The sequence below is a fragment of the Lolium perenne genome, chromosome 3 (genome assembly GCF_019359855.2).
Source record: "Lolium perenne isolate Kyuss_39 chromosome 3, Kyuss_2.0, whole genome shotgun sequence".
Classification (NCBI taxonomy): Eukaryota; Viridiplantae; Streptophyta; class Magnoliopsida; order Poales; family Poaceae; genus Lolium; species Lolium perenne.
In genome coordinates, this window is record NC_067246.2 from 13925382 (window position 1) to 13942643 (window position 17262).

Genomic DNA, 17262 nt, shown 5'->3' on the forward strand with positions numbered 1-17262 from the left:
TCTATCAGCCCCTCCTGAAAGTTCAGGGCCCAGCCTGGCTGTTGCTCCCTCTGCTGGGTACGGACCCGTTGCGAGGCATCCGGATGAGATGGGTCTGGGATTGATGCGTGAGGCGGAGTTTTTTCTGAATCGTCATCCTCGTCGAAGCCAGCCACGGTTGCAAAGACCTGCTTTGGCGGAGCGGATTCAGCTTCAGCTTTCTCCCTATCCTCCATCTCCTTCATTAGAGCATTGTACTCTTCTGAATCTATGGGGGATGCTTCAGCGGATAGTAGGCTAAGGTTCTCAAGTATCGAGTCTTCATTGTTTCCAGAACGTTCTGGGTATTCGGAATCTTCGGCACCCTCTGTCTGCATGGGTCCAGCACCGTCCTAAGTAGGGGCGTTTCTGAAGTGTGTGCGAGGAAGTGCACGAAGTGGCACCTTTGCTTCTCTAACACCTGCGAAACCCAGGCGGATTTGCAATTGTCTTACACCACTGTTTCCTGGTCAGGGGCGGATAGGGTGGTCTTTGAAATTTCAGATCTAAGGCGGAAATTTTATTAGGAAGTTCCTACGACTCAGATCGGATCTTAGCAACTGCGTCCAGCTCGGCGGCGGTGGTAGCTGCGTTACTTACCACTTTCTACTAGCTACTAACTCTTTTTATCTTTTTGCGTGAAGTAGCAAGTTAGCAAAGGCAGCAAAGAGATGGCTTGAATTGTGTTGCGCTCCCTGACCAAAAACCGTACAAAGATAGGAGAAACCAAAGTTTTTTGTAGCAATGGCAGGATTTGGATTTGTGATCCTGGCCAAATTAAAACATGGCAGAAGGACCAAGGTCGGGAATAAATTTTCGCCATCCTGAAGAAGTAGGTGGAAAGGGTATGCGGCAAGTCAGGTCAAGTCAATGAGAACTATAGACATGGAGGGAGCACACGTCAACAATCAGTCCGCAAACAGGGCTAGGCCAGAACAACAGTGCGCGGCATCAACCGGCCGGCCACAACGGCATGATCCCGGCCGATATGCTGCGGCGGCACCGCCGCCCGGCACATGACTCGATGCCATCGGTCTCACGTGGCCAAGGCACGGCACGACACGGTAGATTCCAGGGAGCAGGATTGACCAAAACAGGCAAAAAAAATTTAAATAATACGAATTAATTATTTAATTCCAGGACTATCACGCGTTTTCAAAAATTTACAAAAGTGTGACTCGGTCGGATTCTAGTAGGCCGATCGGACAGGGGCAAACCGACTGGGTGTCGGCTGCAGGGCTGCACCACATGGCCAGACTCGTTGGTCGATAGCAGGCCAACTGGTCGATAGCTGGCCAACTGGACAGCTAGAGACCAATTGGCCTCCTACTAACCGACCGGCCTGCTGCTATCCGATTATTTGCATGGATGTGTTTTGTTTTGTTTGCAGCACGCTTATGGTTAGCAGGGATATAGCTTGAGGCACTTATGGCGCCATTTTTAAACGCTACAACATACTGATACATAGTTCATACATAATGTCTGATACATAGGTGATGCGTACATAAATGTCTGATACATAGATACATAAATGTCTGAGACTATGGACGGCGTATGGGGTTTCGTGGGGGCGGCGTAACACGGGGTGTCCAACCGAACCTGTCCGGGGCCCTGGTGATGCGAGCAGGGATCCAGGACCCGGACTCGGGGTCGTACTGCGTCTCCTTTGTGGGCTCTGGTGGAGGAGTCTGCATACCGACATAGTTCTGCTGCGTGCTGTAATACTCCATGTGCTCAGGATCCTGATCACTAGCTCCCCATGAAGGATTGGACGCAGTGTGCTGCGTGTATCCTGTGCCACGAAACATAAGTGATGTCAAACTAAGTGGAGTATAGTCTATATGGAACACAATAGCTAGAATAGTACATACCCTGTGTGTATCCTGCTCCTCCCATGAAAGGGGCCTGCTGCTGCTGCCACTCGTCGAAAGCAGCTTGATGCTGATAGTCACCGAACATACCGTGCTGCTGGTACTGATAGTCGTCGACGGAAGGAGTGTGCTGCTGCTGCTGCCACGACGAACCTCCTGCATGGTCAGGAGGTGGTGGTCTGGGTGTCACTGTCGGTGTGCGACGTGGCCGTGATCCGTGGTGCTGGTACTGAAAGTCGTCGACGGAAGGAGTGTGGTGCTGCCACGACGAACCTCCTGCCCGGTCAGGAGGTGGTGGTCTGGGTGTCGCCGTCGGTGTGAGAAGTGGCCGTCGCTGCTGCTGTGTGGAGGGCCGCGGTGGAAGGAGGTGGCGCTGAACGACATCAGAACTACGGCTGCACGTGATAGCCGAGTAGATCCCGCGTAGCTTGTCTTCGAGACGCCTCAACCAGGACACCTGCTGGTCGCGCGGCTGCAGAAGAGGCTGTGACGCCCCGGAACCGGTACCATGAGGATTCCAGCGATCCCGCCGAAATCCGCATGATATCGATTCAGAGACGCCCTCCGACACGACGTGCGCGACGAATCACACACGTGATGCCAGAGGAATTAACACGAGCGGTAACATTACAACAGGATTACAATAGAGCCCACGAGAAACATATATTACAACAACGACTCCAACGAGTCAAGATACAAATAGATACATACAAAGATCCAAATCATACAGAAGATCAAATAGGTCCGAGTACGGACAAGATACAAATTGGACTAAGAGTCCTGAAGATAACCAGTGGCGTCTAGAACCCTGCCCAGGCCAAGCCGGAAGGGTAACCTTGCTAACGTCGTCTTCATCGAACATAACTTCATACCTGCCCGGTTATGTCCCAAAGAAGCGGCAATAAGTACGGGTTCGTACTTAACAAGACTTCAAGACGTATAAGCATTCGTCATCCAGTCGTCCTTTGTACTTGAGGCACGCAGGGGACTTAGATGACGCAAGAGGAACGTCATAGGCAAAATGGTGGGGTTAAGCGGCAGCGCGCAAGCACTAAAAACCTATAGAGACACTCTACAACATTCGTCTAATCAGAGAAGATGAGAGAGCGCATAAACTAACAGTTCTATACTCTGCAAACATAACACAGCCGATGTGTTCCCCCCTCGCAAGGAAGTACTTACGAAGGCACTCACACGGTGGACAAGTTTTATTAGGTAGCCGTTGTAGTAATGCTATATTACTACGCAAGTTATTAGCAGATTATTAGCAGCAACATAAAGGTGTAAATTGTTCTATGATCGAGTTAAACAATTCCAAGTCGTCCATAACTGCGGACACGGCTTATCGATAAGATGTACACCCTGCAGGGGTTGCCCAAATGTAACCATACGCATGCTCGACCCCACGTAGCAAGTGCGGAGTCTCACAACAAGACCGTTCCTAGTTCAACAAGAAAGTCTAAGGGGGCCACCCGACTAAGCTACCCGTATCGAAGTCCGGCCGTACTCCGAAGTGGACTCAGGGTTTGCGTTAACGGCTAGGCGTGCAAACCACACGCTTCGCTAAACGTTCCGCGGGGTACAGTACAGAATGTAAACACCCGAAGGCAACAGGAAGTAAACACCCGAAGGCAACAGTAAGTAAAGCATGGCATACATGGCATAGGCAAATAAAACCAAGGTTGTGGCCCCCTTTTCAACTGACTTGAGAAAAGGTAATGGGTGAGGGGGGGTCCCGATAATCGTCCCCACGTACGGGTAGAGCGCTCAATCTCGGAACAGATAACAAGAACTCGGGTCCTAGGGGACATTAGCGAGTCAAAGTTCCGATGCTTTCGCAAAGGGGCTCACAGATGCCTCTGCTTACAATTTTAGTTGTTAACAATAAAGTAAGTGTGACTATCTCCAACAACATATCCATAAACCATGTGTCATGATTCACCAACAAATAACCCGATAAGATAACGATAACGGTAACGAGACATAAACAGCACTAGCATGCACTACAACTCGCAAGGCAAACACGATAACCAAACAATAGCTGTAGGAGGTGGTGGTGGCAATATGGGCTGCTTGAGGTGACAGGTGGATAGGACACGTGACAAGAACGCAACTCAAGGCTAGCATAAGGGAGAAGGCAAAATAAAATAGGTGAGCGACTCCTGCAGAGACAGGAGTTTAGGAAATGCTTGCCTGTTAAAGCTTGCCGAGGAACATCCGGAGAACTCGTCGTATCTCACAACACCACTTCGCGATCCTATCCGGGAAGAAGCAAATGCTGGACAAACAACGGATGCAAATCTTACTACTACGAAAGAAGAACCAGCATGAGCAGATGCAGGCATGCATGGCATGGCAACGATGGTGCAATGCAACTTATCCATATTAATCGGAGTCGGAACCAAGGACAAACAAATCAAGGTTGGAGTTGCATTTCTACCGGCAAATTTAAGTGTTGATTAGCATGGTACAACATGGCAGGGGTGGGCTACTTCAAAGTTAAATGGAACCGGGACAACAAATAATTTATATCCCACATATTCCATATGTTACATATTAGGTGATAATGCAAACTAGCACGAGACGACATGATGCGAAATGCAAACAGGCATATGAATGGCATATTCATGATCCTCATATTTTTCTGATCGAAATTCATGTATAATACTTTTTATTTTGAGTTGCCGTTCAAAAGATATAGGATTTGCAAGTTTATATCATGTTCTGGAATTTATTTCGAAAATAGAAAACAAGCAGAACTTTTGGGTACCGAGGTTCATCTAGCCTGTGTTGCTGACTATGGGGCTGGGTTGCTGACTGGGACGGCTGACTGGATCGCGATTGCTGGGACGTTTTGCACCGGAGAAAGACTAGCCCGAGCCAAAGACGAGCGGGTCCCAGCTGTCAGCGGACATGATAAACAAATGAGACAAAAAGAATGGATTTATGCCAGAACAAGATTTGATCTTGGATCTCACGGGAGATTAGGAAGGGGATTACCACTGGGCTACCTCGTTATTCTTGCCAAAAGTGGGATGCTCGCCCAGTTGAACCAACCATCAGCGAAAGATTAGAGCTGGACGTGATGGACATGGATCAGGGAAGAGACGGGAAGGAACTGCAAGAAAACGCGAACTCGACGACGGCCATAACGGTCACGAGGCTTCACAGAGGACCAACAAAATGACGTGCGGCACCATGCTGGGGCGAGGTAAGGTTCGGGGACGAGATCCTGGTGGAGTCGGAGACGTACATGGCTGTGCACACGAGAGGAAAAGTAGCGACGGCGTTAAGATCATGCTGGTAAACGACCGGGAAGACAAGATGAGAACGAGCGCTCACGAGAGGAGTCCAGGCCGGCTAAGGGCGGTGCGGGCTTCAGCGTTGAAGAGACGTCGTTGAAGGACGGCTGCTGGTCCATGACGGCGGAGGTGTTGCCGACGCGCGCACGGGGCAGGAGCTTAGCGACGAACGCATCACTGCAGGTTGACGTCGAAGACGTCGTTGGGAATGTCGGCGGCGAGGTAGGGGTTCCGCCGGAGGTCGAGGAGGCGGCCGGCGAGCAGACCCAGGCGAGGAGGCCGAGCTCGAGCGGCAGTTCATGGATGTGGCGGTGATTTCCCGTGAAGAAAAGGAGGGCAGTGAGGAGATGGAGAGAGTGGCGGCGGGGAGGAAAGGAAGTGGTTTGGGTTCTGCAAGTGATGTCCCTTTTTATGGAGAGGAGCTGCGATGGGATGTCCGTCCATCATCGGACAGCGACGTGCGGAGGCGTGGATGTCTTGCCGTACAACGAAGAAGAAAGTGCTAGGCGGTGGGATGGAGCGGTACTTGGGCTATCATGGGCTTCAAAGGAGATGGCCACTAGGAAGGAAATTGGTCCAGGAGAAGAGAAGGACGTGGTGGCTGTGACCTGTGAGGATCGACTGCTAGCTCGTTCTTCACACGTTTTCTCCAAATCTTCCTTTCTTGCTGAATTTTCCCATGAAACAACAGGGGAAAAGAGGGAAGGATTTTAGAGCAAAAAGGTTCACAAAATACTTTCAAAAACTTTGGTTCTGAAATAAACAAGTTTTCAAATATTTTAAAAATGTTTATGTTGAATTAAATAAGAATAAGGGAGGCTTCTTATATAACCATAGGATTAATTTGCAAAACAAATTAGGCTTGCACAAAATATTTTTTTAGGGTTTTTCAAAACATGCAAGGTGATATGATGCATGAATATGCACCAAATAAAAAGGAACAAACCAATCTAATAGGGGTATTACCGGGGCCGTTACAATCGACACCACTAACAAGGGATCGCGCCCCGAGATCCCACGTTCAGGTACGGGGGAAGAGAGGTGAACTATCGGATCTTCAGGCGACGTGTCGAACTCCTCGACACCACTACCAAGAGTTGTTGCTCCATGTTGGTCGGTCGACTCCACTAACAAGAAGTCGTTGTTCCATCGATGATGTTGCGCTTCTGTTGAGAATCTCAGGTTGCAAAGGATCAGGCTCCGTACAACAAAGATGGAAGGAGTAAGAATCACATTCATCCACCCATTCAAGTAACAAGAGCAAATAATAAGAGTAGTCGGTATTGTCGCGACTCCATCCCGCACTCAAAGTATGACTCTGTACATAAATAGGAGAATCGTGCGATCCACTCTCGGAATCAGATTGGCGATCTTGATAGGCGTTGTCGACGAAGATTCATCGGGGCCAAAGCACAAAGAATTGAAGAAAGAGCACAGAAACAAAGATGATGTCAATGGAGAAGACAAAGGTTAACCATCGGTGATGTTCTTCTGTCGAAAGTCTTCAGAGATCGGTCCTATTAGGATAAGGCATAGATCGTCCAACCCGCGTCGGAACCTAGAATTCAGAAAAACTTAGTTAAGAGAGAAGACTCAAAACTCGCAAAGGTAAGAGGAGAAAGAATAGAGATAAGAAGAAAAATCAGAGCTAGTCAGATCTATCCAATGAATTTTCAGAAAATAGTTTTGACACTAGACACAACATCGTCCGTTGGCAAGGTTATCCTACAGGCTGGACCAGTGGGGTACCGTCAACCTGGGCTCTGATACCAACTTGTGACGCCCCGGAACCGGTACCATGAGGATTCCAGCGATCCCGCCGAAATCCGCATGATATCGATTCAGAGACGCCCTCCGACACGACGTGCGCGACGAATCACACACGTGATGCCAGAGGAATTAACACGAGCGGTAACATTACAACAGGATTACAATAGAGCCCACGAGAAACATATATTACAACAATGACTCCAACGAGTCAAGATACAAATAGATACATACAAAGATCCAAATCATACAGAAGATCAAATAGGTCCGAGTACGGACAAGATACAAATTGGACTAAGAGTCCTGAAGATAACCAGTGGCGTCTAGAACCCTGCCCAGGCCAAGCCGGAAGGGTAACCTTGCTAACGTCGTCTTCATCGAACATAACTTCATACCTGCCCGGTTATGTCCCAAAGAAGCAGCAATAAGTACGGGTTCGTACTTAACAAGACTTCAAGACGTATAAGCATTCGTCATCCAGTCGTCCTTTGTACTTGAGGCACGCAGGGGACTTAGATGACGCAAGAGGAACGTCATAGGCAAAATGGTGGGGTTAAGCGGCAGCGCGCAAGCACTAAAAACCTATAGAGACACTCTACAACATTCGTCTAATCAGAGAAGATGAGAGAGCGCATAAACTAACAGTTCTATACTCTGCAAACATAACACAGCCGATGTGTTCCCCCCTCGCAAGGAAGTACTTACGAAGGCACTCACACGGTGGACAAGTTTTATTAGGTAGCCGTTGTAGTAATGCTATATTACTACGCAAGTTATTAGCAGATTATTAGCAGCAACATAAAGGTGTAAATTGTTCTATGATCGAGTTAAACAATTCCAAGTCGTCCATAACTGCGGACATGGCTTATCGATAAGATGTACACCCTGCAGGGGTTGCCCAAATGTAACCATACGCATGCTCGACCCCACGTAGCAAGTGCGGAGTCTCACAACAAGACCGTTCCTAGTTCAACAAGAAAGTCTAGGGGGGCCACCCGACTAAGCTACCCGTATCGAAGTCCGGCCGTACTCCGAAGTGGACTCAGGGTTTGCGTTAACGGCTAGGCGTGCAAACCACACGCTTCGCTAAACGTTCCGCGGGGTACAGTACAGAATATAAACACCCGAAGGCAACAGGAAGTAAACACCCGAAGGCAACAGTAAGTAAAGCATGGCATACATGGCATAGGCAAATAAAACCAAGGTTGTGGCCCCCTTTTCAACTGACTTGAGAAAAGGTAATGGGTGAGGGGGGGTCCCGATAATCGTCCCCACGTACGGGTAGAGCGCTCAATCTCGGAACAGATAACAAGAACTCGGGTCCTAGGGGACATTAGCGAGTCAAAGTTCCGATGCTTTCGCAAAGGGGCTCACAGATGCCTCTGCTTACAATTTTAGTTGTTAACAATAAAGTAAGTGTGACTATCTCCAACAACATATCCATAAACCATGTGTCATGATTCACCAACAAATAACCCGATAAGATAACGATAACGGTAACGAGACATAAACAGCACTAGCATGCACTACAACTCGCAAGGCAAACACGATAACCAAACAATAGCTGTAGGAGGTGGTGGTGGCAATATGGGCTGCTTGAGGTGACAGGTGGATAGGACACGTGACAAGAACGCAACTCAAGGCTAGCATAAGGGAGAAGGCAAAATAAAATAGGTGAGCGACTCCTGCAGAGACAGGAGTTTAGGAAATGCTTGCCTGTTAAAGCTTGCCGAGGAACATCCGGAGAACTCGTCGTATCTCACAACACCACTTCGCGATCCTATCCGGGAAGAAGCAAATGCTGGACAAATAACGGATGCAAATCTTACTACTACGAAAGAAGAACCAGCATGAGCAGATGCAGGCATGCATGGCATGGCAACGATGGTGCAATGCAACTTATCCATATTAATCGGAGTCGGAACCCCGGACAAACAAATCAAGGTTGGAGTTGCATTTCTACCAGCAAAGTTAAGTGTTGATTAGCATGGTACAACATGGCAGGGGTGGGCTACTTCAAAGTTAAATGGAACCGGGACAACAAATAATTTATATCCCACATATTCCATATGTTACATATTAGGTGATAATGCAAACTAGCACGAGACGACATGATGCGAAATGCAAACAGGCATATGAATGGCATATTCATGATCCTCATATTTTTCCGATCGAAATTCATGTATAATACTTTTTATTTTGAGTTGCCGTTCAAAAGATATAGGATTTGCAAGTTTATATCATGTTCTGGAATTTATTTCGAAAATAGAAAACAAGCAGAACTTTTGGGTACCGAGGCTCACCTAGCCTGTGTTGCTGACTATGGGGCTAGGTTGCTGACTGGGACGGCTGACTGGATCGCGATTGCTGGGACGTTTTGCACCGGAGAAAGACTAGCCCGAGCCAAAGACGAGCGGGTCCCAGCTGTCAGCGGACATGATAAACAAATGAGACAAAAAGAATGGATTTATGCTAGAACAAGATTTGATCTTGGATCTCACGGGAGATTAGGAAGGGGATTACCACTGGGCTACCTCGTTATTCTTGCCAAAAGTGGGATGCTCGCCCAGTTGAACCAACCATCAGCGAAAGATTAGAGCTGGACGTGATGGACATGGATCAGGGAAGAGACGGGAAGGAACTGCAAGAAAACGCGAACTCGACGACGGCCATAACGGTCACGAGGCTTCACAGAGGACCAACAAAATGACGTGCGGCACCATGCTGGGGCGAGGTAAGGCTCGGGGACGAGATCCTGGTGGAGTCGGAGACGTACATGGCTGTGCACACGAGAGGAAAAGTAGCGACGGCGTTAAGATCATGCTGGTAAACGACCGGGAAGACAAGATGAGAACGAGCGCTCACGAGAGGAGTCCAGGCCAGCTAAGGGCGGTGCGGGCTTCAGCGTTGAAGAGACGTCGTTGAAGGACGGCTGCAGGTCCATGACGGCGGAGGTGTTGCCGTCGCGCACACGAGGCAGGAGCTTAGCGACGAACGCATCACTGCAGGTTGACTTCGAAGACGTCGTTGGGAATGTCGGCGGCGAGGTAGGGGTTCCGCCGGAGGTCGAGGAGGCGGCCGGCGAGCAGACCCAGGCGAGGAGGCCGAGCTCGAGCGGCAGTTCATGGATGTGGCGGTGATTTCCCGTGAAGAAAAGGAGGGCAGTGAGGAGATGGAGAGAGTGGCGGCGGGGAGGAAAGGAAGTGGTTAGGGTTCTGCAAGTGATGTCCCTTTTTATGGAGAGGAGCTGCGATGGGACGTCCGTCCATCATCGGACAGCGACGTGCGGAGGCGTGGATGTCTTGTCGTACAACGAAGAAGAAAGTGCTAGGCGGTGGGATGGAGCGGTACTTGGGCTATCATGGGCTTCAAAGGAGATGGCCACTAGGAAGGAAATTGGTCCAGGAGAAGAGAAGGACGTGGTGGCTGTGACCTGTGAGGATCGACTGCTAGCTCGTTCTTCACACGTTTTCTCCAAATCTTCCTTTCTTGCTGAATTTTCCCATGAAACAACAGGGGAAAAAAGGGAAGGATTTTAGAGCAAAAAGGTTCACAAAATACTTTCAAAAACTTTGGTTCTAAAATAAACAAGTTTTCAAATATTTTAAAAATGTTTATGTTGAATTAAATAAGAATAAGGGAGGCTTCTTATATAACCATAGGATTAATTTGCAAAACAAATTAGGCTTGCACAAAATAATTTTTTAGGGTTTTTCAAAACATGCAAGGTGATATGATGCATGAATATGCACCAAATAAAAAGGAACAAACCAATCTAATAGGGGTATTACCGGGGCCGTTACAATTGACACCACTAACAAGGGATCGCGCCCCGAGATCCCACGTTCAGGTACGGGGGAAGAGAGGTGAACTATCGGATCTTCAGGCGACGTGTCGAACTCCTCGACACCACTACCAAGAGTTGTTGCTCCATGTTGGTCGGTCGACTCCACTAACAAGAAGTCGTTGTTCCATCGATGATGTTGCGCTTCTGTTGAGAATCTCAGGTTGCAGAGGATCAGGCTCCGTACAACAAAGATGGAAGGAGTAAGAATCACATTCATCCACCCATTCAAGTAACAAGAGCAAATAATAAGAGTAGTCGGTATTGTCGCGACTCCATCCCGCACTCAAAGTATTACTCTGTACATAAATAGGAGAATCGTGCGATCCACTCTCGGAATCAGATTGGCGATCTTGATAGGCGTTGTCGACGAAGATTCATCGGGGCCAAAGCACAAATAATTGAAGAAAGAGCACAGAAACAAAGATGATGTTAATGGAGAAGACAAAGGTTAACCATCGGTGATGTTCTTCTGTCGAAAGTCTTCAGAGATCGGTCCTATTAGGATAAGGCATAGATCATCCAACCCGCGTCGGAACCTAGAATTCAGAAAAACTTAGTTAAGAGAGAAGACTCAAAACTCGCAAAGGTAAGAGGAGAAAGAATAGAGATAAGAAGAAAAATCAGAGCTAGTCAGATCTATCCAACGAATTTTCAGAAAATAGTTTTGACACTAGACACAACATCGTCCGTTGGCAAGGTTATCCTACAGCCGGACTGGTGGTACCGTCAACCTGGGCTCTGATACCAACTTGTGACGCCCCGGAACCGGTACCATGAGGATTCCAGCGATCCCGCCGAAATCCGCATGATATCGATTCAGAGACGCCCTCCGACACGACGTGCGCGACGAATCACACACGTAATGCCAGAGGAATTAACACGAGCGGTAACATTACAACAGGATTACAATAGAGCCCACGAGAAACATATATTACAACAACGACTCCAACGAGTCAAGATACAAATAGATACATACAAAGATCCAAATCATACAGAAGATCAAATAGGTCCGAGTACGGACAAGATACAAATTGGACTAAGAGTCCTGAAGATAACCAGTGGCGTCTAGAACCCTGCCCAGGCCAAGCCGGAAGGGTAACCTTGCTAACGTCGTCTTCATCGAACATAACTTCATACCTGCCCGGTTATGTCCCAAAGAAGCAGCAATAAGTACGGGTTCGTACTTAACAAGACTTCAAGACGTATAAGCATTCGTCATCCAGTCGTCCTTTGTACTTGAGGCACGCAGGGGACTTAGATGACGCAAGAGGAACGTCATAGGCAAAATGGTGGGGTTAAGCGGCAGCGCGCAAGCACTAAAAACCTATAGAGACACTCTACAACATTCGTCTAATCAGAGAAGATGAGAGAGCGCATAAACTAACAGTTCTATACTCTGCAAACATAACACAGCCGATGTGTTCCCCCCTCGCAAGGAAGTACTTACGAAGGCACTCACACGGTGGACAAGTTTTATTAGGTAGCCGTTGTAGTAATGCTATATTACTACGCAAGTTATTAGCAGATTATTAGCAGCAACATAAAGGTGTAAATTGTTCTATGATCGAGTTAAACAATTCCAAGTCGTCCATAACTGCGGACACGGCTTATCGATAAGATGTACACCCTGCAGGGGTTGCCCAAATGTAACCATACGCATGCTCGACCCCACGTAGCAAGTGCGGAGTCTCACAACAAGACCGTTCCTAGTTCAACAAGAAAGTCTAGGGGGCCACCCGACTAAGCTACCGTATCGAAGTCCGCCGTACTCGAAGTGGACTCGGGGTTTGCGTTAACGGCTAGGCGTGCAAACCACACGCTTCGCTAAACGTTCCGCGGGGTACGATTACGAATATAAACACCCGAAGGCAACAGGAAGTAAACACCCGAAGGCAACAGTAAGTAAAGCATGGCATACATGGCATAGGCAAATAAAACCAAGGTTGTGGCCCCCTTTTCAACTGACTTGAGAAAAGGTAATGGGTGAGGGGGGGTCCCGATAATCGTCCCCACGTACGGGTAGAGCGCTCAATCTCGGAACAGATAACAAGAACTCGGGTCCTAGGGGACATTAGCGAGTCAAAGTTCCGATGCTTTCGCAAAGGGGCTCACAGATGCCTCTGCTTACAATTTTAGTTGTTAACAATAAAGTAAGTGTGACTATCTCCAACAACATATCCATAAACCATGTGTCATGATTCACCAACAAATAACCCGATAAGATAACGATAACGGTAACGAGACATAAACAGCACTAGCATGCACTACAACTCGCAAGGCAAACACGATAACCAAACAATAGCTGTAGGAGGTGGTGGTGGCAATATGGGCTGCTTGAGGTGACAGGTGGATAGGACACGTGACAAGAACGCAACTCAAGGCTAGCATAAGGGAGAAGGCAAAATAAAATAGGTGAGCGACTCCTGCAGAGACAGGAGTTTAGGAAATGCTTGCCTGTTAAAGCTTGCCGAGGAACATCCGGAGAACTCGTCGTATCTCACAACACCACTTCGCGATCCTATCCGGGAAGAAGCAAATGCTGGACAAACAACGGATGCAAATCTTACTACTACGAAAGAAGAACCAGCATGAGCAGATGCAGGCATGCATGGCATGGCAACGATGGTGCAATGCAACTTATCCATATTAATCGGAGTCGGAACCCCGGACAAACAAATCAAGGTTGGAGTTGCATTTCTACCGGCAAAGTTAAGTGTTGATTAGCATGGTACAACATGGCAGGGGTGGGCTACTTCAAAGTTAAATGGAACCGGGACAACAAATAATTTATATCCCACATATTCCATATGTTACATATTAGGTGATAATGCAAACTAGCACGAGACGACATGATGCGAAATGCAAACAGGCATATGAATGGCATATTCATGATCCTCATATTTTTCTGATCGAAATTCATGTATAATACTTTTTATTTTGAGTTGCCGTTCAAAAGATATAGGATTTGCAAGTTTATATCATGTTCTGGAATTTATTTCGAAAATAGAAAACAAGCAGAACTTTTGGGTACCGAGGCTCACCTAGCCTGTGTTGCTGACTATGGGGCTGGGTTGCTGACTGGGACGGCTGACTGGATCGCGATTGTTGGGACGTTTTGCACCGGAGAAAGACTAGCCCGAGCCAAAGACGAGCGGGTCCCAGCTGTCAGCGGACATGATAAACAAATGAGACAAAAAGAATGGATTTATGCCAGAACAAGATTTGATCTTGGATCTCACGGGAGATTAGGAAGGGGATTACCACTGGGCTACCTCGTTATTCTTGCCAAAAGTGGGATGCTCGCCCAGTTGAACCAACCATCAGCGAAAGATTAGAGCTAGACGTGATGGACATGGATCAGGGAAGAGACGGGAAGGAACTGCAAGAAAACGCGAACTCGACGACGGCCATAACGGTCACGAGGCTTCACAGAGGACCAACAAAATGACGTGCGGCACCATGCTGGGGCGAGGTAAGGCTCGGGGACGAGATCCTGGTGGAGTCGGAGACGTACATGGCTGTGCACACGAGAGGAAAAGTAGCGACGGCGTTAAGATCATGCTGGTAAACGACCGGGAAGACAAGATGAGAACGAGCGCTCACGAGAGGAGTCCAGGCCGGCTAAGGGCGGTGCGGGCTTCAGCGTTGAAGAGAGGTCGTTGAAGGACGGCTGCAGGTCCATGACGGCGGAGGTGTTGCCGTCGCGCGCACGGGGCAGGAGCTTAGCGACGAACGCATCACTGCAGGTTGACGTCGAAGACGTCGTTGGGAATGTCGGCGGCGAGGTAGGGGTTCCGCCGGAGGTCGAGGAGGCGGCCGGCGAGCAGACCCAGGCGAGGAGGCCGAGCTCGAGCGGCAGTTCATGGATGTGGCGGTGATTTCCCGTGAAGAAAAGGAGGGCAGTGAGGAGATGGAGAGAGTGGCGGCGGGGAGGAAAGGAAGTGGTTAGGGTTCTGCAAGTGATGTCCCTTTTTATGGAGAGGAGCTGCGATGGGACGTCCGTCCATCATCGGACAGCGACGTGCGGAGGCGTGGATGTCTTGTCGTACAACGAAGAAGAAAGTGCTAGGCGGTGGGATGGAGCGGTACTTGGGCTATCATGGGCTTCAAAGGAGATGGCCACTAGGAAGGAAATTGGTCCAGGAGAAGAGAAGGACGTGGTGGCTGTGACCTGTGAGGATCGACTGCTAGCTCGTTCTTCACACGTTTTCTCCAAATCTTCCTTTCTTGCTGAATTTTCCCATGAAACAACAGGGGAAAAAAGGGAAGGATTTTAGAGCAAAAAGGTTCACAAAATACTTTCAAAAACTTTGGTTCTAAAATAAACAAGTTTTCAAATATTTTAAAAATGTTTATGTTGAATTAAATAAGAATAAGGGAGGCTTCTTATATAACCATAGGATTAATTTGCAAAACAAATTAGGCTTGCACAAAATAATTTTTTAGGGTTTTTCAAAACATGCAAGGTGATATGATGCATGAATATGCACCAAATAAAAAGGAACAAACAAATCTAATAGGGGTATTACCGGGGCCGTTACAGAGGCTCACTGGACACTTGACGTGTGTACCGAGCGACTTCATCCTGTAAGTATGAAGTCATCTGGCCCTGAAAAATCATGGTAGCATATAAATCGTACAACCCAATAGATAAACGACAAGTATGATGGTGGAATAGAAAGTAGTAAGTACCGCGTGCTGTCGACTGCCGGCTGTGGACTGAGTCGGGTACATATCGTGCATAGACGCAGGAGGCGCCTCGGCTGGATCAGTCGGCGGGATGAGGCGCACTCGCGTGGCTCCAGTGTACCTCTGCAGATATGCGTCAAACTCCTGTGGATCAAACTGCTCATCGTTCGGCCAGACGTGTGTTGTCGCACCATCCCACTCAGCAACATACGAGCCAACGCGCTGAAGCCACCATGTCGAGGAGTGGTTAGTACCCTTCCTGTTGTACCTGCAGAAAATAATTGTGCTAGTTAGCCGAACCATGATGAACAATCTAAAACTTAGCGACGCTCAGAACTTACTTGTGGACGTAGGCAGGGAGAGGTGCTATCGGTGGCGGAGGATCGACCAGCTGTCGAGAGCCGAACTGCCTCATGATCCTCTGCTGGGCCATTACCTCCACGGACACATCGAAGATGATCTTCGACTGTGTCATCCAGTGACATAGGCATCCCAAATGGGCCTGCCGAATATAGTACCCGGGGTTTATTGAAGGCCCACTACCCGAAGAATAAGAAGATTCGGGAGCCCAAGATGCGTTTAAGGAAGAAATAGAGTTGTAATAGGAAGTGTTGTTTGTAATCTGGCGGGACGAGTTAGAAACCGTCCCGGACTCTGTAAACTTGTATAGCACGAATCCCTCGGCTTCACCTCATATATAAGGGGGAGTCGAGGGACAAAAGAGAGAATCGAATCATTGTCTGCAAACCCTAGTTTTCATAGTCGTCGAGTACTTTTCGGCTGAAACCTTCGAGATCTACTTGCCCTCTACTTCTAACTAAACCCTAGCCTATAATCCATAGGCATTGACAAGTTAATCCCTTGTCAATTGGCGCCGTCTGTGGGAATTAGAGGCGTAAGGAGCTGATCTCGATGGCACGCTCAAGATCTTCGACATCGTCAACCGCAAGCAACACAATGGATCGAGGTAAACAGATCGCTACTGGTCTTGTCGATTTTGTTCCTCACCCACCCTCCCGTTTGGATGCATATGCGTATCTGGCGGAGCCCATGGAGATGACGTTCGGAAGGTTCCATTTTCGCGTCGAGAAGGAAGGATCGTATCGTGTCGAAATTCCGATTTCGTCGGGATCATCAGTGGCCGATTCCGATTTTTCAAGCTATGCATCGTCAAACGAGTCAGGAGAAGAAGAAACCTCGGCGACACGCTACGTCAGTATCAGAGCAAGAGAGAAACTCGCCAAGATCTTCAACGACATATCGTTTGAGTCATCTGCGGACTCGTATATAAGCGATGGCTCAAGCGATGTCGACAGTCATGACTTCATCGACAAATCTCTCACAGTGGGCAAGGTCCTCATCAATCTCAACGATGATGTCACCAAACCCAACATAGATCTGAGTACAAGGTATCATCAGATTTACGCCATTGAAGGTCAAGAGGAGACATCTGAGGCTTTCGACAGTTTGGGAAATCCATACGTCGATCCCTCCAATCTGCGACAAGGCTTGGGCAACAAATACGTCGGGCCGAGCCGCGAGATAGAGTTCAACTTTCACAAGCAGCGTGGGATAGAGCTGCGAGAGCTATGAACGGCACGTAACCAATGGCTACCACAGCCACACCGAAGAATTGCAAGCATATCAATATAGGCTCGCACGAGCTGCCAGGGAATTGGAAAAACAGCTGAGTTGAACAGGAGAAAGGAGGCAGCTTCTGCATCCAGCAGGAGAAGGGCAGATTTAAGTCGACAATCTAGAACTACGG

At 48.3% G+C, this 17262-nt stretch overlaps 1 protein-coding gene across 1 annotated transcript; it reads right to left on the reverse strand.

Annotated features, from left to right (window-relative positions):
* Positions 1-1528: 1528 nt before the first annotated feature.
* LOC127321137 (uncharacterized) lies at positions 1529-15969 on the reverse strand. The gene is made up of 5 exons (XM_071827072.1): positions 15836-15969; positions 15498-15762; positions 15347-15414; positions 1890-2284; positions 1529-1810 (listed from the first exon to the last, which is right to left on the reverse strand). The coding sequence occupies exons 1-5, from the start codon at positions 15967-15969 to the stop codon at positions 1560-1562; spliced, it is 1113 nt and encodes a 370-aa protein (XP_071683173.1). The 3' UTR covers positions 1529-1559.
* Between the last annotated feature and the right edge of the window lie 1293 nt (positions 15970-17262).

Bases quoted from the DNA above. Each gene is read 5' to 3' on its own strand.
- LOC127321137 (XM_071827072.1), bottom strand. From the start codon at position 15,969: ATGACACAGTCGAAGATCATCTTCGATGTGTCCGTGGAGGTAATGGCC. The intron at 2,285-15,346 runs GTAACGGCCCCG...TATCACGTGCAG, and splicing joins CAAGTGTCCAGTGAGCCTCT to CCGTAGTTCTGATGTCGTTC. The intron at 1,811-1,889 runs GTATGTACTATT...TTCGTGGCACAG, and splicing joins AGGAGCAGGATACACACAGG to GATACACGCAGCACACTGCG.